Source organism: Carassius carassius, chromosome 6 (assembly GCF_963082965.1).
Source record: "Carassius carassius chromosome 6, fCarCar2.1, whole genome shotgun sequence".
Classification (NCBI taxonomy): Eukaryota; Metazoa; Chordata; class Actinopteri; order Cypriniformes; family Cyprinidae; genus Carassius; species Carassius carassius.
Genome location: NC_081760.1, coordinates 36,828,414 through 36,856,115, shown reverse-complemented (window position 1 = coordinate 36,856,115; position 27,702 = coordinate 36,828,414). Strand labels below are relative to the sequence as shown.

Here is a 27,702-nt window from a genome sequence, read left to right as displayed (position 1 = left end):
AGGGATCTGGAAATTTTATTAATTTAATGCATATAATCACTGGTAAATTTACACAAACATTTCTACAATTCTGTCAAGGCGCCTGCCAGCAAATATCACTGAAGGGCATCTAAATGAAATGGTTTGATTATAGCTCTGATAAGTGGTGAGATGTTTGTAGCTTTAAAATGACAAGGTCTAGTGATTTCCAAACTGTACTTTCATTAATGATAACTGAGGGTGCATTTTAATCAACCAATAATAATCTGATAGTGCTCTGCCCTTCCATTTGGACTTTAAAGGATTAAGTGAAGTGCCAAATAAACATTCATGTTCTGCAAACTGGAAAAAGGTTGTATAAAGTGAAAAGGCAGATTTGCACAGTGTAGAAAGGGCAGAGCCTACTACTTTTATTTAATATAACCAAAACTGGCCTGTGTTTCCCTCTGTTGGCGGAAAAGGCAAAATACATCAATAATTCGTTTTATTTCTAATAAAATAAACATATAATCAAATAGTTTGCAATCAACATTTATAGCAATTAATGTTCCTCTTCAATGATCTGCTTCTGAAAGCTGATGTCACACAAAGGAAAAGTACAAATTCAGACTCAAACACCTGTGTTCTGTAAAGAAATTATAATAAATTTGAATAAACTCTTTGTTCTTAAAGCTCGTGCATTTTAACGATTACTATTACGAGAACTATTAGTATTAGTTCTCTGTCTCTCTATTTCTCGTCACAGTTTCACACTGACGTCAATGAAGGATTACTCCCTTCTCACTCTCAGCGACGCACAGAAAGAAGAGATGTGATTGGCTGGAGGGGGCTTGTAGGCGGGCTCAATACTCTATTCCAGGGTTCTCATTGGTCAGAGCGGTACAGTAAGTGACGAGTCTGAAGCGATAAACTTCTCTGTCCGTTGCGCTTGCTGTACTCAGACGGAGAAGAGCAGCTAGGCTGTTTACTACACCCTTCTGCTGCTCTCCCTACAGCGATTACAAACATCTAACATGCAAACGATACAAAGACACTAGTTCACACAGAAAAGGTGAGTAGATTTCTGCATCATTCTATCGATGATAGATATTTCATTAGTTTTTTTTTCCCTAGAGCGCACCAAAGCGGAACCGAATTCCCAGCTAGAAATACGACCAACGCGCAACGACTGTGTTTTGTCTTTGTGATCCTTCACTCGTCACTCATAACCGAGCATGTTTTCTTGAATATATGCTTTTTATCCTTTGTTATTTGCTGTAATTCGAGTGCATGTATCTGATCTGTCTGTCACTGCGGATGTTCGTCCGTCGCTCTCGTGTCGTCACGTGACTCAGTGCCTCAAACCAGATGACGAAATCCCGTCTATATTAATTTATTATTATTTTTTTTTACATTTTAGATTCGAAACCAAAAAGAATATATAATCATATTTATCTTAAAAAAACTCCTGACAGCTTTTTTATTAAGTTAACATTATTTTATATTTTGACGCCGAGTGACGTAATACGATCATTTATTTCGCGCAATACGCGTCATCAAAACGCCAGTGCGCCCTTGGTCATTCTGTTTCTGCTGAGATCAGATGATAGCAAGCTAACTAGACATTCCTGTTTATCTCTGAGCAATGCTTGTTTATGTAAATAGCTTACTCAGGCTCAGTTCAACGGGACTGGCAATCTCTGTGTTTGTTAATCGCTGCATTATGCGTCTGAAGTGTACACAGTATTCTGTTCTGGACACAGCCACTCAGTACTACCGTTAGGATCTAGCAGACGTCGAAACTTCAACATAATGTGACCAAAAATAAAATGTTCTACAATGAAGTTCATTCAAAATGATCCCTGCATTTTGACTTGATTCAATATTTTGCAAACAACATAAGCATCTCCATACATCAGATGTTTTTAGCAATGATTGCCAGTTTTTAGGGTGCTCAGAAGCATCATATAGACTTGTTTTTCCCTGCTTAGGTTGATGTAACTGGTGACAGCTCAGGTCAGGTCAGTAGGCTAATGTCTCAAGCTGCTGGGCTTTTTAAATACTCTTTTTCCACTGACGTACCAACTTAAGGCAAGACGCCGAAGCTTGATTAATCTCAATACATTAAAACAATTGTGTTGTATAACAAGTTTTCTGCTATGTTCTGTTGAAAGATGCCAATTAGATACTTAATTGTGCACTCATTTGCATACACTTGTCCCTCATCTCTGTCTCTGCAGATGGATGACGTGGCCTCCGCCTCTGTTCTTGCAGGCCCGTCTCAGCCCACGTTTTCCCGCCCGTCGGCTTCCGAGCGTCGGAAACGCAAGTCTGGCACCGCCAACATCTTTCAGGGAGTAAACCTGAGGCAGCTCAGACGGCTCTTCCAGGCGGCGGGGGACCCGGACCCCGAGCAGAGAGCCCGGATGGTGTGGGGGAACCGGAGAGCAGCGGGCGGAGAGGACGGAGCAGATGGGGAGGAAGAGGACGAGGACAGAGCGAATGCGGAGGTGGAGACGGGTTTGGCCCAGGCGCTGGTGGGACTCCGAGTCCGAGCGAGGAACCGAAGTGGCCTCAGGGTGGAGTCCCATAAAGACGGCACAGGAACAAGATGGGTGCGAGCGTTCGGTCATCTCAGGTGAGAGAGAGAAATTAGTTATTTCAAGATGAGGAACAATTATGGGAACATACAGTACTCATTAAGGTGTTTAAACTGTATTTTAGCAAACTAGATGTAAGTATTAAACTTTGGTAATGAATTCAGTCTGCAAATCTGAAATTAATTTGATGTACATACTCAAAATAAACTCATGTACGAAATAAAGGGTGTTTAAAACTGTTACTTAAAATGTAACCAACATCATTGTAATATTTATATATTTCTCGCAAGACATGTCATGATTATATCCAGGTCACATTATTCCCCAAAATCACAAAACTAAGAAAACACATTAAGAAAACACATTAATACATAAAGCAGATTTGCACACACACACACAAAAAATTCATTAAAATAAAATAAAAAACATTGTTACTATTATATATATATATATATATATATATATATATATATATATATATATATATATATATATATATATATATATATATATATATATATATATAATATATATAAATAAATAAATAAATATATATATATATAAATAAATAAATATATATATTTATTTATTTATATATATATATATTTTATGTGTGTATGTATATATTGTTGGTAAACAGACCTCATTCTCATTACTTGCACTGCAAAAAAAATAATGGTATATTATTTATTAGTAAAATATTTATACATAATGGTGGTATTTGTTTGCAAGTCATTGTATTGCAGTATTTTAAAATAATATAATACAGTATTTTATTATATTTTAGTAATTACCATATATATGAAACCTTTTGCACACAAAACATAAGTATTTATTTTTTACTCCAAAAAATTTTTTCCTTTTGATTTTTTGGTTTAAATGTGAACTTAGATGTGATGTTATGTAATTAACACTAGCAGATTCACTAGTGTCTATTCTAATGCACATGGCAGCAAAACACCACCTTCACCAGCTCTGTGTGTGTGTGTGTGTGTGTGTGTGTGTGTGTGTGTGTGTGTGTGTGTGTGTGAGTTAATGGAAACATGTTAATCTGAACAAATTAAGGTCACGAGATCAGCCACAAACCTGCTATGTTTAAAGACCCTGTAAACAAACAAGAAACTTAGGCATGGGTCACGCACACACACACACACACACACACACACACACACACACACACACCTGTGAACATCAGACTGTGTGTGAGAAGAATACTGTAGTGATCTACATCTAATAAGTGCATGCATTATTATTATTTAATCACCCATAAGAATCAACGAGGGCTCACTGGGACAGACGTCTGAAGTCATAACTGGAGATGAAGATAAAGACAACGATGAAGATGACGATGCATCTGCTTTGGGAGCCTGTGGGGGGCAGAGCTCTTTTGAGGCTGGATCATGTGACCAAGCTGACTTCCTGCCCCCAGAGGAAGAGACTCAGGGGCCCTCGGGTGGCCCCAGATGGAGCTGGAACGCCGTTCAGGAGAAGGACCCGGAGCGATACCTGCACCGGATCCGACACTGAGGCAGCAGAGCGGCATCCAATCAGATTACTGCCTGAGAGACTCGCTGTCACCATAGATTTACTTGAAGCCACCGCCTCAATCAAACACTCGTCTTAATCCAGCAACGATCAACACTACAGCACCTGCAACGGCCAGGAAGGGACATCAACGATAATCCTGCAGGATTACACTCCTTTTATACATTAACACTGTTTACGGGTTTGTGCCATTCTGACATCCTCAGACCTGATGGCACAATAACAGTCAAACACTATTAGAAGGATAGTTCACCCAAAAAGGACAATTGTGTCTTAATTTAATCACCCGCATGTTGTTACAAATCCAAATGACCTTCTAGTCAGAACACAAAAGGAGATGTTCTTGCTGCTATTTACTACAATGACAATGACACAAAACTCTTGACAATACCAATCATTTTTTGGGGTGCGTATCTTGCAAAACCTGTAAGCAACCACAAAGGCTTAAGCAACGAGATGACTTTTTTTTTTTTCCATAAAGCAAATGAAGTCTACCTTAGCACAGTTTCTCATAAAACAAACAAAACATTACTTTCAATGCAATAATGATACAATTTTTATATTGGAAAAGCATTTGTGCTAAAAAAAAAAATTGTATTTCAGTAATAATCACTTTTCATGCAAGTAGTTGTACTTAAGTGTGTATGAGTGAAATGAGGTATGTAAGCATAAAAGGACATAAAATCACCCCCAAAAAAGTTTTGTAATTATTTTTACTGAAAAGAGAAAATCATAGTGGTTTGGAACAACACGTGGGTGAGAAAATGACAAGATTCTCTTTTTTTGGGTGGTGATCTGTTCCTTTAAATGCATTGATTGAAGTCCCATTGACGCTTCCAGAGCACCTTTCAGCTTTATATATATATGAGTGTATGGAGCTGAAGAGTTATTTAATGATTTGTCCTTGTATTTGGTTTCAAAACACTAGTTTCTCAATATTCCTCATCTTCAGGAAGCATTCTGCCTTCCAGTAATGTTTAATGATAAATAACTAACAATATAAAAGAATGCATTTGTATTTACTGCAGTTCTCTTCAAATCATTAGTGTTGTTTTAAATACACATAGCCTGTGGTAATATGTAAATGCTGCATAAGTAGTATCACCTGTAGATGTATGCTGGACACTATAAGTGTCGATTATTTAATGTCTTCTTCTGTCACTCAGACAGACAGTTACAAGCAATATAGATGAACACATGTAGCCGAAGTCAATGAACACTACTACTACATGCATAAGAACCAGAGTTGTTTTTCTCCTCGCCATTAAACTGGAACTTCCAATTAAACTGCTTTGGAAATCAAACTCTTTCTTTTATTGAGTACCGCATGATTATATAATTTTACATTAAATACATTACATACAAATGATACAGTCCATTCTCACCTTTCAATGTCAGTTTTGTTGACACCTGTGAATACATTGTTGAAAAAAAATACAATAACTTTCATATTTTCAAATTAAATCAAATAACGACCAAAAACTAAAAGAATGTCACTGCGAGAATGGAACGTTCCAGTGTGTGTGCACGCGCTCAGTGGAGCGCTGAGGTGACTCCGCCTCCAGGGTATGAACGCCAGACATGCAGGCATCAAAATAGAGAAAAATATAAAGCTAATGAAAAAAAAATAGAGGAGTGACAAGAAAACTCTCATGAATGATGCAGTTCCAGGGCCGGGAAGGAGCCGTCAAGCATCGAGGTTTTACTACAGCAGAAAGTTTCTCCTTCATCGTCTTTTAAACATGCAGGTCATTCGGAGCGCGGCTTCGTCTGTTCATACAGTGTAACAGTAAACAAGGCAATGTGTTCCTTCAGAAAGAAGTACGTGTTTGTCATCAGTTATTCCTACTCTGGTTGTTCCCAAAATCCCACCGAAAATCGTAACTGTAATCGGGCTGTACACACGCATGTCAGCCCACATCACCAGCGGGTGAAGAAGGGTCTTCTGCTCTGGAAGCTCTGTGTGTAGGACTCGCTGCTGGCTCTCTGCGGCGCTCGCGCGGTCTCCACGATCACCGACGGCATCTGCACCAGCTGCAGCGGGCTCTTCCCTTCCCTCAGCGCCTGGATCAGGTTCAGGATCTACAGCAACGCAGCACAACACATCATGTAAGATCATAACGTGGTTTTCATTCAGCTGCCCTGCTCTAGTAGGCCTCCTTTCACATCAGTGTGAAAAATACATTAAAAAAAAGTGTTAAGTGTATACATTAATCTTAGAATCTTAAAATATCTTGATTGTATTATATTCCTTAAAATTAGTAAATTTTCCCATACACTTGTAAAATATAAAATAATTGAGTTATTATTATTAGATATGACTCACCTGACCCCTCATTACTGAAACCTGCTTCTTGAACTGTCCTCTGTCGAAACCCGGGTCTTTCTGTCAGTGTTAACATCAATACGAGGTCAAACATGTTGGCGAGTGCCCAGCTGAATTAATTGATTTTCAAAGCAGTCCATGTGACTCACCTTAAAAAGCTCATATAGATCTTCTTCGAGGTCTTTGATGAAGTTCGGGTCGGATAATTTGGGCAGAACTAAATCTTGGATCTCTGGAGAAAATGTAACCTTCGCTTGCGGCAGCCAAGCCCAGTAAAATGGGTCTACAGGAAATACATTCAACAAAACGAGTGAATTGACTGTGCAAAAACCATCATCAGATGAAACCCAACACCTCATAATATATGGTTTCAGTGACAACGTTTGTATTTAACGCTTATCGAGCATACTGCGATCTGATTAACCAGTAGTTGGTCATGTGTTTGAGAGGTGGATGATGATTGGCTTACAGGCTCTCCATGAATCTGGGTGTTTGAGAGGGAAGGCCAGACCGTTGTCAATGGCTGCCAGTTTAATGATGGGGTCCTTTACAACCACCCAATCACTGTCCTGCATTAGAAAAGCATTCGATAAACTCAAACATGAACATAAAAACACAAAAATGGGACAGAAGGTGTCCCAAAAAGGCACTTGGTCACTCACCCTGTTGCTTGATGTATCCATTGGACAGTCATATTTGAGGAGCCAGTTGTCATTTCCTCGATCTACAGAGCCATACAACAAAATAAAGGCAATATATGATTAAAATGTGTTTTTGGTCATCTCGTTTGACCTTAATTGTGTTGATTATCATGGTTACCTGTGTTTCTGATGATGTAATCCAGCACCACCAGTCTCTCAAACTGGAGCTGGAGTTGGCGATTAGTGTTTTCTGGTAAAGGCTCTGCCTCAAACTTGCGCAGCCAGAAATCAGCATCTTTATACCCCTCTACGAAAAGCTGGAATGAGCCCACCTACAAACAACCAATGGACACGAGTTCACAAAGCTACAATGGCCAACAATGTGTATAAACCAACACATTTTTCATCAGCTTTCTTTTAAGAATTGATTACATTACAAACCTTGATTTGTACCAAAATAAAGGTACAATAATCTTTTGAGTCAATGAACAACTCATTCCATTGCGAATGGCATGATCAAATTAGCCTTGATAAGTTGTTTAAGAGCTTGCAGTAGCATATAATATCGCTCAACAATGTCAGAGCTGATGGCAGGTCTGTCTCGATAGAAGCAATTAATTACATTTTTACTTCTGAAACAGTACTATTGCATTCTATATATTTCATATAGGGTTATCATAATTAACTAAAGCTAAAATCATTAAAAAAAAATTTTTTTACTTGAAATAAATGTCTACTGAAATATTTTTATATTCAAATGAATATGGAAAATAATATGTATGTATATCTTGATATCAAAATAATACTTTATTAACATGCAACATCTAAAAAAAAAAAAAACATCTTCCTCCAGGCAGAAAGGTGGCGCTGTCATAAACTCACCTTGGGTGGAAGGCCAATCCGGTGGAACCGTTGGCCCACCTTGGGCACTTTTTCTAGCGCTAACCTCTTTCCTCGAGACTTTACTCGGTCGATGGCGCTGTAATTAAACGTATCGCTTGCTAAATACACCACCTGAGAGAAAGAGAGCACAGAGAAGGCTTTATACAACACATATGTGTCTCCTCTTGTAAGAGTCAGCAACAGAGATGTAGTGGGAGAGTGAGCCATTACATTTAGCTGTGCGGTTGACTAGTGTGTTTTCAGGCGTGCTAACAGCAGGAAACGAAAGAGGTTGACTAACAAACACCAAACCATCACGACTATCACCCTACTTTCTCATGTCCTCATTCACCTCGCTTTTGGTTTCGCTGAAGATGCACAACTGTGGGAGTCGTTCTCATACCTTGGTGCGCGGCACGATGTTGAGATCTAGTTTCTGGTCCACTAAACTGGCGCCGGCCTCTGACAGATAGCCCTGATTCAGGACCAGACAGTCCCGGCCGAAACAACACGGACAGCAGAGCTTCTGCAGCCATTTGGTCCATTTGGGGTTCAGCTGTCCGTACGGTTCCTCGTTCTTTGGTTTGAAGACGCCGATGATCTTCTGTTGGAGAAGAGAGAGGACATTTCAGGTCAGGTTTCCTGAAGCGATGTGTGCTGTTCAGAGCAAACATCTGCTCAAACTGAGCCTTTCACACGTTACTCTTTAACATGACAGTACAACCAATGCTCCCGTACACTTTACATCTCACATATTAAGACTAAAATCACATTCATAACCAAGGTTATGTGTAATTATGTTGAGGTTAAACACATTATCATATCCTAGTTTAACATGCTGCAACAACAAAAAAGGACGATAAAAATAAATAATAATAATTAAACAAGGATGCATTGAAGTGATCAAAGGTGTCAGTAAAGACATTTTATGATGCAATGAAGGATTTGAACTTTCTATTCATCAAAGAGTCCTGGAAAAAAATGTATCCCAGTTTCCACAAAAATATGAAGCAGGATGACCGTTTTCAGCATTGATAATAATAATAAATGTTTCCTGAGCAGCAAATCAGTATATTAGAATGATTTCTGGAGGATCATGTGACACTGAAGACTGGAGGAATGATGCTGAAAATACATCTGTGCATCACAGAAATACATTACATTTTAAAATACATTCACACAGAAAACAGTACTTTTAAATAGTAATAATATTCCACAATATTGGATTTTTTTTATTTATTTTCTAATCAAATAAATGCAGCTTACGTGAGTTTAAGTGAGCATAAGTGACATCTTTAGAAAACATTTTAAAATCTTACCGAACCCAGAAATGCAAGTTTCACAACAGTTACACATTTAACCTTATTTTTAAAAACTGATTTCCCAACTAAGAGTGACTTTTAACAAAGACTTCATCTGGCCTCCGTGACTCATCTGTGATTTGATTTGATGTGAATGAGAAACTGACCATACATGTGGTCATGTGCCCTGTGACTCATGTGAGCTGCCTCACTAGTGAGCAGATGAAGCTTCCAGCACGTTCACTACTGAGAGGACGAACACCAGCCCTGCACCGCTGAAGATCAAAGACATGAGGAACATCTCACAAGAAAACGAAACACCAACAGGTATCAGATCACCTCAGTTCTGCCTCCTGCAGGCCGGAGTATGTAGCTTAATTCAGTCAACTCTGATCAGACTCACTAAAACAACTAATCATCATGACTAATAATCATGTCCTATATGACTAGCCAGAAGCTCACTTCTTGTCAAATTCACCAGGATTACATTATAAATGAAAAATGGGTTTGTTTCCAACTTGTGTGCAGATAGAAATTGATATTTTTATTTTTTATCAACACTAGGAACTCCCACATAAACATGTAGTTCCTCTTCATTTTGATGTTGTAAAACTGGAAGAGTCTGTTTTTTAAAGTCCATATTTTCCTTTCAGGATTATTATCAGTCATTACAAACTTCCTCTCACACATTGAACAACCCTTTGCTTTCTGATAAATATAACCAATAAAAACCCATTTTAACCTTTGAGATCTTTCCGAAGGAAGGGAGTCAAACTACAAACCAGGTCTAAAGCGAGAGTTATGGCATTTTGTGATTCTGTGGCTGAATGAAAGAAAGCCCAATGTCTAACCCTCTTCACAGCTAGAAGTCATGCTGCAGATTTAGGTGAATCATGGTAACTCCACAGTTTTTATTTAAAGAAGAGAGGAACTGAGTATGCACTGATGAAATGACCACGGTTACTAAACAACCCTGAACGCTTCTGTATTTTCACAAAAATAAAGTATTGCAAGTATAGGGTAACTGAGTATGTACTGATATGAGCTCTATCTCTGCATGATAATGTTGTTTCACTAAACAGAGCTTCAAAAAGGAAGTGCAGGTAAGCTTTCTGTCTATCGATCAAACACTAGTGATATTGATTTTCAACTACGGGCCTGATAATGCTGCTGTCCTGTGTACTGACACAGCAATGTGTCCAACGCCCCTAAAGGTAAATTTGACCACAGTTTAACCTGGTCTTATCACACATTCATCATTTTCAATTACACATCTGGGTCCAAACAAGGGTGCAATAGAAATGCTAAATAATTAACCAAAGTGAGGTGTTCAAAAGTTTCCAAGACAGTTTACCACTTTTACATTCATATTACAAAAACACATAAAAGTGTCTGCAGATGAAGAAACACACAATTGTCGTGACAAACTCAACTTGAACTGTAGGCTAGAGACAGATGTCTGGTTTGCATGACTCGAGGCCTGACCTGATGACACACTGTTACACTTATTCAAACACACACAACACGATCAGCTCTGAAGCGGTGAATGCAATGAAAACTGCGCTTATGTAACGGGGCACAAATCAAGACATGATGACCTCTCACCCCTCCGATGTCTTTGACGAAGTAGCTGCCGCTGGAGCCCTGGTAGATGCGCTCGGGGTAGATGCCCTCATCGATGGCCCGATCCGCCTTCCGGATGATCTCTCTGAACTCCGGATCCTCCGGGAACTCGTTCCTGTGCGGGTCGCGGGCCGACGCTCCTCGGTCTCGGTCCAGAAGCGGCTGTCGCTCGCGGCTGCGTCCGGGACTCCCCGCCGGGAGACGCACCACGGAGCCCGGCGTCCCTCCAAATCCGCCCCGGGGACTCGTCGGCTCGGCGGGACCGTAGGTGAACTCGTTGGAATCGCGAAGCGGAGAGACTAGCGGGCTCGTCTCGTCCATGGCGGAGAAGGGAGATAGGAGGACAGCGGGGGGAAAGGGGGAATTACCCGGGACAAGCGCTCGTTTGTCTGTAATGAAATTATGCGGTTCCGTACAACAGATCGCCAACAAACAAGTCACATGACAGCCAGCTTCCTGATAGAGGCGGGGCTAATGCGTCATTGCCATGCCACTGACCAATCAGCACTTCAGAACGCTCTTGTTTTTCTATATGTTCACGACGATTGGTTAGAATTACACCACCCACTTTGAACATGTGATAAAGCCTTTTATACTTTTAATGTCTATGCTTTTATGCAGTCCATGGAAAAAGCACAACATCCCTGGAGTTAATGCATAGAGTCGGCAACAATAGTGCAGAAATTATGATTCAGAAAAACATTTATATATTTTTTTTATTTAAATAAATAAATTTAAATATTTAATTATGACTAAGGAAACGTGAAAAGCTATAAATGATACATAAACAATGGCTCAGTTTAAGGCTGCTGTGACATTTTGCATAAAAGCTGCATAATAAAAGCTACATGCAAATGTATCTGAACACAGGCTGCTTGTTCTATATTATTGAAGTGGATGGGGATTACCATTAAATGCATAATTTTTATGGTAGTCCATATATTCAGCAAAATAATTTTTGTGTTTCATGAAAGAACTTGTCATACATAATTAAAACATCATGGGACTGAGTAGACGACTGTGAACTGTTTCTTTAAGAAACACTGTTTCTGTTCCACTAAATAAGGCAGTTTCTGTAAATCAGTGAAGGGCACAGCTTCCACTTTCTGAAGCGATTCTCCAGATGGCTCTGTTCTGTTCCTGTGTGAGGATGATGTCAGAGCGGCTCGAGGGAGCGACGCGACGCGCACCGCGGCTCACGTGAAGCCTGTTGTAGCAACACGAGTTTCCAAGGAGAGGAGATGCGATGAGACATTCACATGATGATGAGGCACAGCTCATATGATATTTGACTTGAGTCTTCAGTGCAGCAGGAGAGTGTGCAGCACTGATCAATGGCTGCTGATGAGGAGGCAGATTGTGATCTGACAGCCCCAGACTCTCACTCTTCTCCGGTCAGTGAGCTCTCCTTCAGCCTGCAGAACCTCCAGTGTCAGGAGGGGTGAGACAACTCAGACTTTTTACTTTTTACATTCATTTCTTTTGTAATATTATTTTAAGGTAATTAAAGTGATATTAAATATGCATTTTTAATATATCTATATATATAATTAATATTGATATTTGTTGTGAATATTTACTATAGCTATTATTAATTAATTATCATACTGTTCATATTGATCTATAACAATATCAATAAAACAGAACACAAAGAAAGTGTAAAACATTTTGTTATACAGAACTGCCATGTTTTCTAAACGTAGGCTACCCTCAATAATATTTAAAGTGATCATTAAAGTGGTTTAATATAAACTGTCAGTTGTCAGTTTTAATGCATATTTAATTTTTTACTTTATTGTTAGATTTTTTTACTGATTCGTTTCGTTTTATGTAATAACTTCTATTTGATGCACATTGTGTTTAAGTCTGAAGAGCTCGCTCCCCTGGAGAAAGCTTGTTTTGACGCCTGAATGCACCGGCCCACTGCTCAACATCCTCTCCAGGGAGAGAGAGACGCCGACAGGTCTGGACAAGAGCTTCTCTCTCTCTCACACACACACACACACACACACACACACACTAAATTAACTCTCCTCTGAGGACACTTCAATCTCAAGCTGGTTCAGCTCCTGTTTTTTGCACATTTAGATTAGTATTGTCGTATGTTTGAAGGCTCTGTTTGATCTTTTTTTTTTATCCTCTCACCTCTCCCCAAATGTTTCTGCTTGATGCAAAATGCATATACTGTATTCTTTATATATTCATTAATTATAAGAATTAGAAACCAGGAAAATTGCTTGATTAAATTTTGTCCTTCACTATTCAGAACCGTTCATCCACAGTTATGAAATATAGTGCAATTTACTGTGAATTTTCTTTTAGTCTCTGCAGTGAGAAGACGACGAGCAAGGTAAAATAAACACACATGACCTCATTTTAATAATGCATTTCATTAATAATCTGCGTTGATGACAGCAGTGTTACTTTACTATCAAGAAACTATCCTTGTTTTTTATTATTATTTTGAATTTGTTTTTATTTCTTTATATTTTCTGTTTTAATTTAATTTATAGTTGTAGAAATTTTGTGTTTTTGTAATTTTTAATTATTTTTTTTTAAATATGTCTTTTATAGTTTTTAGTCATTTTTATTTCAGTTTTAGTTACTTCAGCACATCAAGGTAAGCCAAATGACAAATGTTGCCCTGGTAACTCACTCAAATGTTTATTTTTCAAGTTGTTTTAATTACTTGTAATAAACCGGTTTCACAGTTACAGTGTGTAAAGAAAAGAATCACCCCCCTTTAAAATAATACTGTATTTACCCAGTGCAACTTATAACATCCATGTTAAAAAAGATTTAGAGGGAGATTCTTTTCTAAAGCCACTGCATTAGAGAACAAGCCGTCATATGTGCTGTGTTTGTCTCGGCAGAAGCCTGTCTCCTGACTCCTCTTCAAACACGGTAGGATACAGTAACCAAACACAGCAAATAAAAAGGAATACTTAGAACATGATATTTATTTTGACATTATTTTCATGACACTTTAACCCCTTTACAACTCTCATAATGTATCTGATGATCTTTTTATGCACTTTTTACGTCCAGCCCAGGAGTCTGTGGAGGAACCGTCGTGATTTTCCTACCAATAAGGAGAACGAGCGAGCCATTGTCAGTGACGCTTATATATACACTCATTGACATATTATTACTAATGTAACCAGAATGTCATTTGAAATATACATGTAAATTTAATATGCACCTAATCATCCACCTTAAATGAGGGAAACTCCCGGTGTCACTTGCTTCCAGTTATTTTATTTGAACAAAACATTCTGTTATGCTGCTTGATATTGCAAACAGGAATTTATTATCATGTTTTTAGTGTATAATGGTTTGTAGTTTTGGTAGACATCTGGTTTTGTCTGTTTGTTTGGGTCTGTGTGTTGAAATGGTACTTTGCACTGTACTGTTTTATAAACTGGGTCAAGCTCATAAAGGGTGTGTTTCATTGCACCTGCATTCAAAGTGATGACCTCGTGATTTGTCCCGCAGAAGCGACTGCGCGTGCGTCTGTCCAGTAGATTCTCGGCTGCAGATGAGACGGAGGCAGCGGGCCGAACATGGAGACAGTACCGCAGTGACCCAGAAGAGGACGACAGTCGCCCTCCAGAGACGGATGAGGTCGACCTAGCGGTGAGGAGGAGATCATGCACTAACAGAGAGAGGTTTAGCATCGGAGCTGAAAGATGCTTGTGTTATTTGTTCTTCACTCTCTGCTCGTCTGCAGGCGGCTGTGAGGCTCGGACAGCTGAGGTCACGGCGGGAAGCCCCGCCCACACACGTCACTCAGGACGCCGTCAGTGACCTCACACTCATAGGAGACTTCAGTAAGGTTAGTTCTGCAAAAGCAAAATTGAACTATATGACATATTTCAAAAGGTTTATCAATGAGGAAATGATCTAAGCGTAGAATGATTTCTGAAGGATCATTTGACTCTGGAGACTGGATTAATGATGCTAAATTACATTTTACATTAACTTCACATAGAAATCCGTTCTTTTACATTGTAATAATTGTTCACAATATTACTGTATTTTTAATCAAATAAATGTAGCCTTTGTGACCAGAAGAGACTTAAAAAATACATTAAAAAAATCTCAAAATGTTGAATGCTAGTATCAGTTGTTGATTGCTTAAAAGCAGAATGCGTTTTTGAGTTGGATTATGTTTTAGATTAATATTTACATTTATGGATTTAGTAGATGTTTTTATCTAAAGAGATTAAAAGCTGATGAAGGTCTGAACGTGGTTTGGTTACATTTTCAGTCTCAGTTCTGTTATCTCCATAGCAACACCTGCTTCCTGTTGAGAGGGGTGGTCATCAGGAGCTCCACTGTGTCAGCGCTCACACCGTGAGTAACATTTCCAGAGCTGAAGTAGATCCAAACACTCTGATAATAGTGTGATTTTCTTTTCTCTTTCTCATTGTAATGTCCTTTTAATCTCAAAAGAGCTGAGATGGAAACATAGGTTGTTACACTATCATTTTATGAGTTTATTTGAATGATAAAATATTGTCTGCTCTGATCTGAAGGTGGCGTCATTGATCAGAGGTCAGTTTGGTCCTGCAGTCGAGGATTTCCTCATCGTTGACTGTCGTTACCCGTACGAGTACCAAGGAGGACACATTAGGGTACTTGTGTGTTTTAATGTAATGAGGTGCTCATGGTGAATATCTCCATTAAAGATCTAATCAATCCAATGCCCAGTTTCAACTTTACCTAAAAATATATTTTCAAAATCCAAACATTGAGTGAGTCTGTGACAGAATAGCATACTGTGAACAGTACATTTATGATGCATTTATTTGATCAAAAATACAATATTTTCAAAATACAATATTGTGAAATATTGTGACAATTTAAAACAACTGGTTTCTATGAGTATATATTGTAAACTTTAATTTATTTCTGTGATGCAAAGCTGAATTTCCATCATCATTCCTCCAGTCTTCAGTGTCACATGATCTTCAGAAATCACTGTAATACGATGATCTTCTCCTCAAGAAATATTTATTATCAATAATGTTTTAATCAATATTTTTGTGGAAACCATCATATATTTTTCAGTATTCTTTGATAAATAGAAAGCTCAAATAAACAGAATTTATTTGAAATAGAAATATTTTGCAACTTTATAAATGTCTTTACTGTCACTTTTGATCCATTTAATGCATCCTCACTCAATAAAAGTATCACAATTTTACTCCAAACTTAATATTTTTATATATTAATGTCACACTGAATTCATCAGCAGGTTGTTTGGTCTTCATATCTCAACCTTTAACTCCTTCAGGGAGCAGTGAATCTGTACAGTGAGTCTCAGATCCAGCAGGCGGTGCGTCAGGCCTCGGCAGGAGCTGAACTCTCCCCCTGCTCCGCAGGAAACACCTCCTCCTGGAGGACGAGGGGGCAGCGGGCGCCTCATCCATCCGACTCAATCACGGAGGAGAGAGGCTCGTTGCCACGGAAACTGATCGTCTTACACTGCGAGTTCTCATCGGAAAGAGCCCCACATCTGTGAGAAACACTCTCCACACACACACACACACACACACACACACACACACACACTGAGTGTGTCTATGATGACACACACTCTTCTTACCTGCTCAACAGGTGTCAGTATCTGAGGAGGCTGGACAGACGAGTGAATGTGTATCCCAGCCTGCTCTATCCTGAGCTCTACCTGCTGCTGGGGGGTTACAAACTCTTCCATGCCTCTTACCCGGTACAGTACAACACCATATGTGACCCTGGACTACAAAACCCTCTTAAGTGTCAATTTTTGGAAATTGAGATTTATACATCATCTCAAAGCTGAATAAATAAGCTTTCCATTGATGTATGATGTATGTTTATTGGGATCTGACAATATTTGGCCGAGATACAAATATTTGAGAATCTGGAATCTGAGGGTGCAAAAAAATTTAAATATTGACAAAATCACCTTTAAAATGGTCCAAATGAATTCTTAGCAATGTATATTACTAATCAAAAATTAAGTTTTGGTATATTTACAGTAGGACATTTACTAAATATCTTCTTGGAACATGATCTTTATTTAATACCCAAATGATTTTTGGCTTAAAAGGAAAAAATTTGACCCATACAATGTTTTTTTGGCTATTGGTAATAATATACCTCAGCGACTTAAGACTGGTTCTGTGCTCTAGGGTCACATATCTGACTGCCTTAACCACAGTATGTTGCAGCATCTCAGTCAGGTGTCTCTCTGTCTCAGGATCTGTGTGATCCCTGCGGTTACGTGTCCATGCACCACCGTGAGTACCGGGAGCAGCTGCACGAATACCGCAGAAGAAGACCAACACGGCTGCGAAGACGACGGCCAATCAAAATACATCACAGAACCACACGTTAAATACCATGCATACACACACACACACACACACACATATATATATATATATATATATATATATATATATATATATATATATATATATATATATATAAATCATTTGTCAAAAATATTATATGTACTGTTATTATAATATAATACCTTTGTTCATATATTTATAACCTTCATGTACACATCTCTCAACTAATCTGTATGTAGGCCTTCGAATAAAGCCTTTCAAACACAGACTGTGGTTTATTGTTAATGTTTTCCTTTTGTTTTTAAATTAAAAACATAGGAAAAGTGTATTTTATTTTCCATCAGCATCAAATTTAATAATATTGCACATTTCTCTTTTACATTTACATTTTTTATTAAATATATAAGTAACAAAAATGTGATTAAATTAATTAGATAAATTGATTAAAATAATTAGATAATAAAAATGATTTAAATAAATGAATTAATGAAACATAAGTTTTTAAAATGTATTTTTTTATTTTTATTTTCCCAATTATATTTCATTAGTTATTTATTTAGTGTATAGTTATGCCTGGTGTTTTCTTTTTTATTAATTTAAATTAATTTAAGTTGTATGTAAGTGTGTGTATATGTATCAATATTATCGTTTTTTTTCTGCCTGATTTAAGATGATGAACCAAATTGATTGATTGATATCTATTAAAATTATTATTATTTAAAAAATCATATAAAATGAAAAAGAATATGGAACACAATAATAATATCATTATAACAAATCATGTTTCATGTAAACCGTTAAAATGTTTAATTATTCCAGTTGTAAAACTGTAATCCCTCCTTTAAACTAGTGTCAGTACAAAGACGTTAACATACAATAAATCATTATGATGAAATATATAAACAGACACTCAAGGTCGCATAGTGACGTCGCGGACGCGCGTGCTCGTTCCCCGTTGGGTCGCGCGCATCAGGAAGCGTTCTGTCCTCCTCGCGCATAACGACCTCCAAACACTTTTACTCCGTTCGCGCCGTCATCAGCATCTCTCTTCAGCATCTCCTCCGGTAACATCCCGTTATTTGCGAACATTCCCGCTGCGTGCAGACCGCGCGTCATGGCCGCGTATAAGCTAGTGCTGATCCGCCACGGAGAGAGCTGCTGGAACCAGGAGAACCGCTTCTGCGGCTGGTTCGACGCCGATCTGAGCGACACTGGAGCCGAGGAGGCCAAGAGAGGCGGCCAGGCCCTGAGAGGTGATCCGGTGTCCGCTTATTAAACTCATCTTCTTACGCTCTTTCATTACTTGGAGTCCAAATGAATGAATAATCCACCCTCAATTAAAGTTGTTTTGATTCAAGTTAGAACATTGATATTGAGTATTTGTAAACTAACATATGATTTTTTATTGATTTTGTGTTAAGAGTTCAGTAATTGATAGACTTTTATTATATTTTTATAACTGCTTTTTGATAGTATAACTTCGGCTAAATTATCTCAAAGGAGTAGAAAACCAAAAAGAAATGTTTAACATTTTTAAAATCATGAAAAAAAAAAATAATTCCATTATTTTTTTATTTATATGCAACTTTAGCAATAATTAATATATATTATTTAATTATAATAATATATTTAATAATTTATAATAGTTAATTTATAATATGTTGAAAATGTTGAAATTTATTGCACTTCCATCTAGTCGTATAACTATTGTTTTCTCCTTAATTTGCAGCTCAGTCAAGCTACTCTTCCTCATTTCGTCTTTGGTAACTTGTAGTGGATTTACATTACAAATATAATAATCTACTTTTTGATTTAATATTGACTAAAATGGCCATCATCGAGGTGATCAAACGTGATTGTAGAAAGAAAAAGAACATTTTAACCCATTTAAATATTATTTTCTCATCTGTTAAATAACAGAGAGAACAGCATTTGAAATTGTTTTTGTTTTTTAACGTTTTGTAACAGTCTTCACTGTCACTTTTGATAAATGCAATGCATCTTTGCTGAATAAAATTATTGATTTATGATTTGACACACGCACTATATGCAGAAGGATGCAGCTCTGGTGTTCTCTCTCTTCCAGATGCGGGGTATGAGTTTGACATCTGCTACACGTCTGTGCTGAAGCGTGCCATCAGGACCCTGTGGCTGGTGCTGGACAGCATCGATCAGATGTGGCTGCCCGTGCATCGCACCTGGCGTCTGAACGAACGCCACTACGGTGGCCTGACGGGCCTCAACAAAGCCGAGACAGCGGCCAAACACGGCGAGGCGCAGGTGAAGATCTGGAGACGCTCCTACGACATCCCACCTCCACCCATGGACCCCAAGCACGACTTCTACACCGCCATCAGCAAGGTGAGCAGCACACTGATAGGAATGTTTCTTGAGCAGCAATTTAGCATGTTAGATTGATTTCTGAAGGATCATGTGACACTGAATGTGATGTCGCTGCAGGATCGCCGCTACGGTGACCTGACGGAGGACCAGCTGCCCTCGTGTGAGAGCCTGAAGGACACCATCGCTCGAGCACTGCCCTTCTGGAACGAGGAAATCGTTCCTCAGATCAAGGAGGGCAAGAGGGTCCTCATCGCCGCTCACGGCAATAGTCTGCGAGGAATCGTCAAACACCTGGAGGGTGAGAAACTGTCTCAAACACCCTGAAGTCCAGACCTGATATTACACCAGACAGTACATACACCCCAAAAACACCCTCACTAGTCACTAGTTCCAGTGACTAGTGAGACTTATTCCTTAGTTTTCTGATAACTTCTCTTTGTTGGTGAAATGATGAGGTTGCGTGACGTTGTTCTGAGAGGCGTGAAAAGGCCGTGTTTTAGCGAAGCGCAGTGTACTTCAGGCCCTGACTGTGGAAACCCTGCGCTATTCTGGCCTCGGTGCTACTGGCCCGAGGCTATGAGCCCCGCCCGGCCCGCTTTAAGCCCTGGCTCACACTGGCCCCACAGTGGAAATGCGGCTAATGAGACCAAGAGGAGTCTGGTGGGGACTAATGCAGAAGGACTCTAATTTTTCAGTTTTAATGGTTACATTTCGTTTAAGTTATCAAAAGTAATTAAGATAATTAAATATTTACAGTTTAACCCCAATTTGTTAAATGTTTTTCTTTAGAAAAAAAAAAAAAGTTTCAAAAATGTTTTATTTTGTTTTAGTGGTTTTTTTACATTTGAATTAAAAAGCATGTCTAATTAATTAAAATCTCGAAACGTATACAATTTACAAATAATTTATTAAATGTTTAACCTGAATTACATTTTTAGGGCCCTCAAGAAAGTATGTCTGTATAATTTAAAATCATGCAAATTATATGATTTAGCAACATATTATTAATAAAAAAAAATGTAGGAGCCTATGAAAACGTTTTGTTTTTCAAAAAAACGGTTTTCTTTTTCACAAATTCTGGAATTTCTGTTTTAATGATTAAATCAGGTTTAATAATCCAAAAGCATGTATAATCAATTGAATTCATTAAATGTCAAAATAATTTTTAATGAAAAATAGGGCCCTACGATGTGTGTTTTCCCACGTATTCTGTGGTTTTATTATTCTCATCCTAATGTATTTATGATTGAAAATGTATTATAAAAAATGGTGATAATCAAGTGACGACAAAAAACAAAGTACTGCTCAACAGAAGTTTTCTGTCAAAATCAAAACATGGAAGAATTTTTGATATTCCATGTGATAGTATAAATCATTTTATACTTTTTGAAGTACTTCCACTGTACAATAGTAAAATATGTCTGTCAGAATTTCTCTTTATTTATTTATCCAAAATTTGCTGTGTGTTTCCTCCAGGTATGTCAGAGGAGGCGATTATGGAGCTGAATCTGCCCACAGGAATCCCCATCCTTTACGAGCTGGACAAGAACCTGAAGCCCGTGAAGCCCATGCAGTTCCTGGGCGATGAAGAGACGGTCCGTAAAGCCATGGAGGCAGTCGCTGCTCAGGGCAAAGCCAAGAAGTAGATTATAACTTCACGCAATGCTCCTCGATAAATGCAACCACTGTTTTACCGTGAGCCTAGAACCAAACCACTGACCATTTGTTTCCAAATGCTCTCAATACAATTCCAATGTAACTGCTTGTGTGTGTGTGTGTGTGTGTAAATGCAGTGAAACTGAGCCACAAGTAGAAATTTTAGCTTTATATAGTCTCTGCACTGAAAATCCATGACCGCACATTTCTAATGATGGCACATGTGTTTGTCTGTGATGGCATTGCTTTGATAACTGTTGCCAGGCAACAGCATATATTAATCAGCGGGTGGGCTGCAGAAGTGGTGCGTTTCCCCGTCTTTTGCTTGATTCATGCTTTGTACCACTGCTCTATATCTCTGAACACCCACAGAAATGTTCTTGAAATATCCAGCAGATTATATTCCTGCGACCTCATTTTTTGTCACTTTTTATGTGGTAAATATCACTGTATGTTAAAGACGTGCTGTAATCCATGTCATGTTCAATGAATTTTGACCCAATTCAGCTGCAAACATTCACCAGTAATAAAATAAGAATAAAATGTTTTGTTTGTACAGCAAATATTAAAATGATTTTGCTTGACTGAAACACCAGGTTATATTTACATGTTTTTGAGTTGTGCAATCCCTAATAAATTTTGGCTTACTTAAGCAGAAATAATGGCATGCTTTGAATATATATTTTTTTTCTGATGATAAAAAATCCAACATATCTATCACAATAGATAATAATAAGATTTTTTTTTTTTGCCTGCTGTACAATTTTTATTCGTGAATACTGACTTTATATAAATAGTTCCAAAAACTTGGCATTTGTCATATAATGTATAACAGCCACAACAAATATGGCGGTTTACACGAACCGCCTGCTGATGAAGTGGCCAATCAGAGCGCGAGTTCCCTGCTGACTAATAGCCAATCAAAACGCGACTACTGCTTCTTGAAAACATGTCGCCCATGAAGCTGTGTGTTCCAGGTGGGTTGCTGTTATTAACATGCTTTCTTAGCTTCCTTTAGCATTTATCAACATAATCGCTGCATGGTTTGGTTATGTATTATTTGCTTGTACACAGACTGATATTTGTTTTAACTTTGATTTGGTTAGTAAAAAGTTCTGCGCATTATGATTCCTCTGGAGCGTTAACGTGCTGTAGGACTGAGTCATTTGTAGCGCTGATTTTATGACTTAAACATGTTCGATTTCAGTCAGAAACAGCTGATGATGATTGACTAGCTCGGTGTAATATCGTATATCTGATATGCTATAAACGCGTGTAGTTCTGGAGGTGTTTGTAGGAGGTTAAAGACTCGTTTGGCGAGCCCTGCCCACCCCCGGGGCGCGAGCACGCCTGTCACGCGCACCTGCCCTCAAAACTGCTGCAGAGGGAAAAAATATTTTTTTTATTTAAAAAAAGATTAAATATTTATTTGTTTGCAATAGAAATAAATGGGGCACGTGTAAGGAAGGGGTTTGAAGTAGAAATGTAAAGCTCACAATTGTCTTAATATATTTTAATTGATTAATTACTGTACAGAACTGTATATTTAATTTGTTATTTGAGAGAAGACCCTCTTTTAGCGGTTTCTTAGTATTTTAATAATGTTGTTCATATGACGTACTCATACTACATATATACACAGTACACACATATAGGTTATACTATGTAAACGCAAAATTTAGTTTTTTGGATGCGATTTAATCGATTTGACAACACTAATAAAAAAAACTTTATTACAGTGAGTTCGCATCGTACAATACTAACTTTTTTCTCTTGCAGTTTTCAGACTTGTGCAATGTAAAAAAAAATTGAGATTTAAAAATCGTTATACATTTTTTATTATCTATCTATTGGAGCGAAAACCAAAAACCAAAACGAGCGAGACACAAACTCAGAATTCAGATCAAGTCAAAATTGTGTGATGTAAACTCAGTTGAGAGAGAAAAAACTCTTATCTTTATTATATTTTTATTCCATGGTGGATATAAATCTACTAAACTTATTGCACTGTTGCAACTGTTGTTCCTGCAGGTGAAAGGCTCTGCAGCACGGAGGACTGTATCCCAGGCACCGGCACCTATCTGCGGCACGGCTACATCTTCGCTTCGCTCGCCGGATACGTGCTGAGAAAGAACGAGGGAGAGGAGGTCCGTTCTTCAGTCACTTTTAGGGATATTTTGGTTTGAACATAGCCATTTTGTTCATTTGTGAGACTTCTAAGCTCAAGCATCTTGATAATCCAGTTGTCAAACTGTATTCGGTTCTCTTCCTTTACAGCTCCCGGTGATTTCAGTCGTTAGGGAGACCGAAACACAACTTCTGCCTGACGTGGGTGCCATCGTCACCTGTAAGGTGAGAGCACTGTACACAACATCACATCACTGGTGTCTAGTGGTCATATCAGGCCTGATCTCATTTGTTTGTTACAGTGTTTGTGTATTAAATGTGTGATTAATTCCTTTGCAGGTGACCAGTATCAACCCACGGTTTGCTAAAGTCCACATCTTATATGTGGGTTCGACACCACTGAAAGACCGGTTTAGAGGCACTATCAGGTATGAATGTTTTATTCATCAATCATTCCTTTTTTTTTTATCCATCATATGTATTATATAAAGTAAGTTTCATTCAGGTTTTACAAGCTGTTTCTGTTGGGAAAATTATTATCGGTAATAGAAAATAGGCAAATATTTGCTAAACTTTGTTTGGTTTGATTTCTCCAGAAGAGAAGACGTAAGAGCGACAGAAAAAGATAAGGTAAGTTCGTGGGAAATTATTAATGTTTAATTTTTTATTTTTTATAATTCATTTTCGTTTTGTTTAAAAAAAAATCTAACAAATGAATGTGAAAGACCCTAACAGTAATGATAAAAAAATATATATATACATATACCAAAATTTGGCAATATATTATTATATAATGCATAAATATCCAGATATATATTTTCTAAGCTTAAATTCACTTTTTTTTTTTACTGTAATATTTAAAAAGTTTCATATTAGCTCATTCAAACTTCACATAAATATGATCTAAATGACATCTCTGTTTCCTAAAATCCCAAATAGAAATGCATATTTATAGTTACTACTTAAGGTTAATTAGTTTTATGTAATTTAAAATATTCAAAAATATTTGCAAAGATCTTATATGGCAATTTTTCAAAAAGTGTTGGAGGGTTATAATGTCATTTTGAATTGCTCTTTACAGGTGGAGACGCACAAAAGCTTCAGGCCAGGCGACATTGTCCTAGCAAAAGTTGTATCCCTTTATACTAAATGAAAAGCGGTTTTCCTGTATTCATGGATATGTTGCTTATGACCCCTGACCTTGGCTGTCAGATCTCTTTGGGCGATGTGCAGTCGAACTACCTGCTGACCACAGCGGAGAACGAGCTGGGTGTCGTCGTGGCCCACAGCGAGGCCGGTGAGGGAACACTCAAATAGCACTGCACTTTAAAATATAGTTAATCCAAAAATGAAAGTTTGTGAAAATGTACTCGCTCTTAGGAAATCCAAGATGAGTTTGTTTCTTCGTAGGAACACATTTGGAGAAATGTAGCATTGCATCATTTGCTCACCAGTGAATGGGTGCCATCAGAATGAGAGTCCAAACCGCTAATAAAAACATCACAATAATCCACACCACTCCAGTCCATCAGTTAATGTCTTGTAAAGTGAAAAGCTGTTTGTTTATAAGAATCAAATTCATTAAGACTTTTTAATTTAAAACTGTCACTTCTAGCCAAAAGTGTAACTCTCCCTCCAGTGAAAAGGTCCATCCCCAGTTGTACTCTCACAATATCCACTGGCGTATTTGTTTAGAACTGTTAAGGCTTGTAAACTGTGCTTGATCTGTGCAGATTTCTCTCCTGATTCAGCCAAAACAACTTTTTCACTGTAGAAAACAGTATTATATATAGAGGACTCGATTTTAGCCAGAAACAATTGTTTGAAGTTAAAAACATCTTAATGATTACACACTCGCAGCTTTTTTTCTTCACCAGACATTAATTGATGGCCTGGATTACTTGCTTTTATCAGCAGTTTGGACTCTCATTCTGATGGCACCCATTCGTTGCAGATGCAATGCAAAGTGATTGCAATGATACATTTCTCCAAATCTGTTGTGATGAAGAAACAACTCATCTACATCTAGGAAGACCTGAGAGTAAGTTTCACCCAAAATTGTTCATTACGGTCTGAAATCTCTTGGCGCAGGGGCTCAGATGGTGCCCATCAGCTGGTGTGAGATGCAATGTCCACGCACACACGCCAAAGAGTTTCGCAAGGTGGCGCGGGTACAGCCGGAGTACCTGCAGGCCTGAGCCACGCCCTTAGACCACACCCACTGGAACACACAGCTTCAAAGACACGCCCCCTCACATAGAACTCTCAGCCCAGGAACATTCCGTTTGGAATTCTGTATGAATCTGGACTGTTACATTCCACACTGCCTGTGAATGCACACTATGAACTGAATACTGCACGAGTATCACATAACCATAGTCTGAATGTAGTTGCATTACTAAGCAGGATTCTGGCATTCCTGATGCTCTGACACACCTGTGATTGTCTTGCAGTGCTTTTGAAAACTCTGAAACATGAGTGTGGAATGTCATTTAGTTGATTGACTTTCACTTTAAATGTTTCTAGACGTTTAAAGCAGAGAGAGGATCAATCTATGGGTGAATCTCTGTAAACTTTGCTACTTGGTCACATTTCATCACAAAATCTAAAGGAAAAATAAGAAATTACATTTTGTGTAAAGCAGCTTAAGGACCATTGATGTTGTGTAGTATAAATGGAGCTTCAAAACCAAAGGCTTCCAAAAGTGGAAAACTGGAATTGTAATATTATTACAGTCACATTCCCGGTCACAACAGGATTTGAAGTTTCTAGAGCAATAACATTTGGCAGCACTGTTTTCTAACTCTTTAAAACACATGAACCACAAAAAATAGTTACCCAGAGATGAATTGACCTTTATCTTGCTGCTTACAGTCAGAACTTCTGGAAATGTCTTATTTGACACCTTTTCCTTGTTCTGTCTTTTTGTCTGGAACTGTTTTGAAAGGTTGTGTGTTTACAAGAAAAAAAATAGTGTTTCACATCACAAGTTCAGCTCCTTTTGTCCTGAATTTCTCATCCTTGTTTGACGTAAAGATGGAGCATTTTAACAGCTAATGATATATTCCTGTAGTTCAAACTGTAAAACTTGGTGTCAGTGATGTTCAGGTAATGGGTTTGATTACCAGAAATACAATAACTAATGCTCTACCATTGAAATGTCTGGGGTCACTAAGATTAATATTTTCATTCAGCTAGGATGCATAAAATTGATCAAAATTGACAGTAAAGATTTTTTAAATGATCTAAAATATTTACATTTTACATGTTATTTTGAACATCTATCAAAGAGTCCTGAAAAAAAAATACTTTTACAAAAATATGAAGTAGCACATCGATTTTCAACAAATGTTTCTTGAGCGGCAAAAATTAAAATTATTTCTGAAGATCATGTGACACTGAAGATTGGAGGAATGATGCTGAGAATACAGCTTTGATCAAAAAGTGTTGACTTTTGGTTAAACTATTCCTCTAACTCTTAATCGAATCGGACTTTCAGCTGTTTAGAGCAGACCGCGACGCAGAATCAACAGGGAAATAGCGTGGCGGCGGGACATAATTTTACATCAATGAAAGGTGGTGTACAGATGTAACTGTGTTAAAGAAGATGTGCTGTTCAGATCTAGAAGTGCTGTTTGTCAAAGCAGTTATATTCGCCATGGGAGTTTCACTCGTTTCACATTCCTCTGAAAGCGCACGTGACCTCACTGATTGTTTTGACCTCACTGATTGGAGTGATTTTGAAGTTGCTACCACCGATCTGGACGAACTCACAGAGACTGTAACATCCTATATTAGTTTTTGTGAGGATATATACATTCCTACCAGGACTTATTTAACATTCAACAATGATAAGACATGGTTTACAGTAAAACTCAGACATCTTCGTCAGGCCAAAGAGGGTGCCTACAGAAATGGGGACAGAGTCTTGTACAATCAGGCCAGGAACACATTGAACAAAGAGATTAGAGCTGCTAAAAAAGTTGGAAGACCAGTTTACTTCCATTGACTCAACTTCAGTGTGGAGAGGACTGAGAGCCATCACTAACTACAAGACACCCCTGCACTGAGGCTAATCAACGACTTGCTAACGACCTGAATGAGTTTTATTTTAGATTTGAAACCGCCAACACCCATTCTGACCAACTCCCTACCCAACCGTTAACACCTCCTGCAATCCCCCCTCCACATCTCCTGCTCTTCAAATCTGTGAAGATGATGTATGCCAGGTCTTCAAGAGGAACAAAAGAAGAAAAGCACCAGGCCCAGATGGCGTTACACCAGCCTGTCTTAAAATCTGTGCTGACCAGCTGGCCCTCATCTTTTCACAGATCTTCAACAGATCCCTGGAGTTGT

At 38.1% G+C, this 27,702-nt stretch overlaps 5 protein-coding genes across 5 annotated transcripts; 4 read left to right on the top strand and 1 right to left on the bottom strand.

Annotated features, from left to right (window-relative positions):
• The first annotated feature begins 874 nt into the window (after positions 1-874).
• On the top strand, positions 875-4,400 carry LOC132142812 (uncharacterized). The gene is made up of 3 exons (XM_059552953.1): positions 875-1,030; positions 2,199-2,596; positions 3,830-4,400. Exons 2-3 carry the CDS (start codon positions 2,199-2,201, stop codon positions 4,083-4,085), a joined length of 654 nt encoding a protein of 217 aa, XP_059408936.1. The 5' UTR covers positions 875-1,030; the 3' UTR covers positions 4,086-4,400.
• A 929-nt stretch (positions 4,401-5,329) lies between these two features.
• On the bottom strand, positions 5,330-11,339 carry LOC132142809 (phosphatidylinositol 4-kinase type 2-alpha-like). The gene is made up of 9 exons (XM_059552949.1): positions 10,859-11,339; positions 8,356-8,556; positions 7,953-8,084; positions 7,249-7,402; positions 7,092-7,153; positions 6,899-6,998; positions 6,579-6,712; positions 6,430-6,489; positions 5,330-6,185 (listed from the first exon to the last, which is right to left on the bottom strand). Exons 1-9 carry the CDS (start codon positions 11,195-11,197, stop codon positions 6,024-6,026), a joined length of 1,344 nt encoding a protein of 447 aa, XP_059408932.1. The 5' UTR covers positions 11,198-11,339; the 3' UTR covers positions 5,330-6,023.
• Positions 11,340-11,974: 635 nt separating this feature from the next.
• On the top strand, positions 11,975-17,265 carry cdc25d (cell division cycle 25 homolog d). The gene is made up of 12 exons (XM_059552951.1): positions 11,975-12,317; positions 12,742-12,839; positions 13,199-13,226; positions 13,750-13,780; positions 13,925-13,987; positions 14,372-14,512; positions 14,607-14,711; positions 15,170-15,232; positions 15,415-15,513; positions 16,176-16,399; positions 16,499-16,610; positions 17,124-17,265. The coding sequence occupies exons 1-12, from the start codon at positions 12,211-12,213 to the stop codon at positions 17,259-17,261; spliced, it is 1,209 nt and encodes a 402-aa protein (XP_059408934.1). The 5' UTR covers positions 11,975-12,210; the 3' UTR covers positions 17,262-17,265.
• A 1,069-nt stretch (positions 17,266-18,334) lies between these two features.
• Positions 18,335-21,275, top strand: LOC132142811 (phosphoglycerate mutase 1-like). The gene is made up of 4 exons (XM_059552952.1): positions 18,335-18,473; positions 19,307-19,581; positions 19,681-19,861; positions 21,040-21,275. Exons 1-4 carry the CDS (start codon positions 18,335-18,337, stop codon positions 21,207-21,209), a joined length of 765 nt encoding a protein of 254 aa, XP_059408935.1. The 3' UTR covers positions 21,210-21,275.
• An 835-nt stretch (positions 21,276-22,110) lies between these two features.
• On the top strand, positions 22,111-26,340 carry LOC132142808 (exosome complex component CSL4-like). The gene is made up of 8 exons (XM_059552948.1): positions 22,111-22,196; positions 23,251-23,366; positions 23,497-23,571; positions 23,686-23,774; positions 23,943-23,976; positions 24,428-24,478; positions 24,559-24,643; positions 25,438-26,340. The coding sequence occupies exons 1-8, from the start codon at positions 22,169-22,171 to the stop codon at positions 25,542-25,544; spliced, it is 585 nt and encodes a 194-aa protein (XP_059408931.1). The 5' UTR covers positions 22,111-22,168; the 3' UTR covers positions 25,545-26,340.
• Positions 26,341-27,702: the final 1,362 nt, after the last annotated feature.

Bases quoted from the DNA above. Each gene is read 5' to 3' on its own strand.
- LOC132142809 (XM_059552949.1), bottom strand. From the start codon at position 11,197: ATGGACGAGACGAGCCCGCTAGTCTCTCCGCTTCGCGATTCCAACGAG. The intron at 6,999-7,091 runs GTGAGTGACCAA...TTTCTAATGCAG, and splicing joins TGGATACATCAAGCAACAGG to GACAGTGATTGGGTGGTTGT. The intron at 6,490-6,578 runs GTGAGTCACATG...TAACACTGACAG, and splicing joins ATCTATATGAGCTTTTTAAG to AAAGACCCGGGTTTCGACAG.
- LOC132142811 (XM_059552952.1), top strand. From the start codon at position 18,335: ATGGCCGCGTATAAGCTAGTGCTGATCCGCCACGGAGAGAGCTGCTGG. The intron at 18,474-19,306 runs GTGATCCGGTGT...TCTCTCTTCCAG, and splicing joins AGGCGGCCAGGCCCTGAGAG to ATGCGGGGTATGAGTTTGAC. The intron at 19,862-21,039 runs GTGAGAAACTGT...TGTTTCCTCCAG, and splicing joins AATCGTCAAACACCTGGAGG to GTATGTCAGAGGAGGCGATT.
- LOC132142812 (XM_059552953.1), top strand. From the start codon at position 2,199: ATGGATGACGTGGCCTCCGCCTCTGTTCTTGCAGGCCCGTCTCAGCCC. The intron at 2,597-3,829 runs GTGAGAGAGAGA...ATCACCCATAAG, and splicing joins CGAGCGTTCGGTCATCTCAG to AATCAACGAGGGCTCACTGG.
- cdc25d (XM_059552951.1), top strand. From the start codon at position 12,211: ATGGCTGCTGATGAGGAGGCAGATTGTGATCTGACAGCCCCAGACTCT. The intron at 12,840-13,198 runs GTCTGGACAAGA...ATTTTCTTTTAG, and splicing joins GGAGAGAGAGACGCCGACAG to TCTCTGCAGTGAGAAGACGA. The intron at 14,712-15,169 runs GTTAGTTCTGCA...TTATCTCCATAG, and splicing joins TCATAGGAGACTTCAGTAAG to CAACACCTGCTTCCTGTTGA.
- LOC132142808 (XM_059552948.1), top strand. From the start codon at position 22,169: ATGTCGCCCATGAAGCTGTGTGTTCCAG. The intron at 23,572-23,685 runs GTGAGAGCACTG...ATTCCTTTGCAG, and splicing joins GTGCCATCGTCACCTGTAAG to GTGACCAGTATCAACCCACG. The intron at 24,479-24,558 runs GTATCCCTTTAT...CTTGGCTGTCAG, and splicing joins ACATTGTCCTAGCAAAAGTT to ATCTCTTTGGGCGATGTGCA.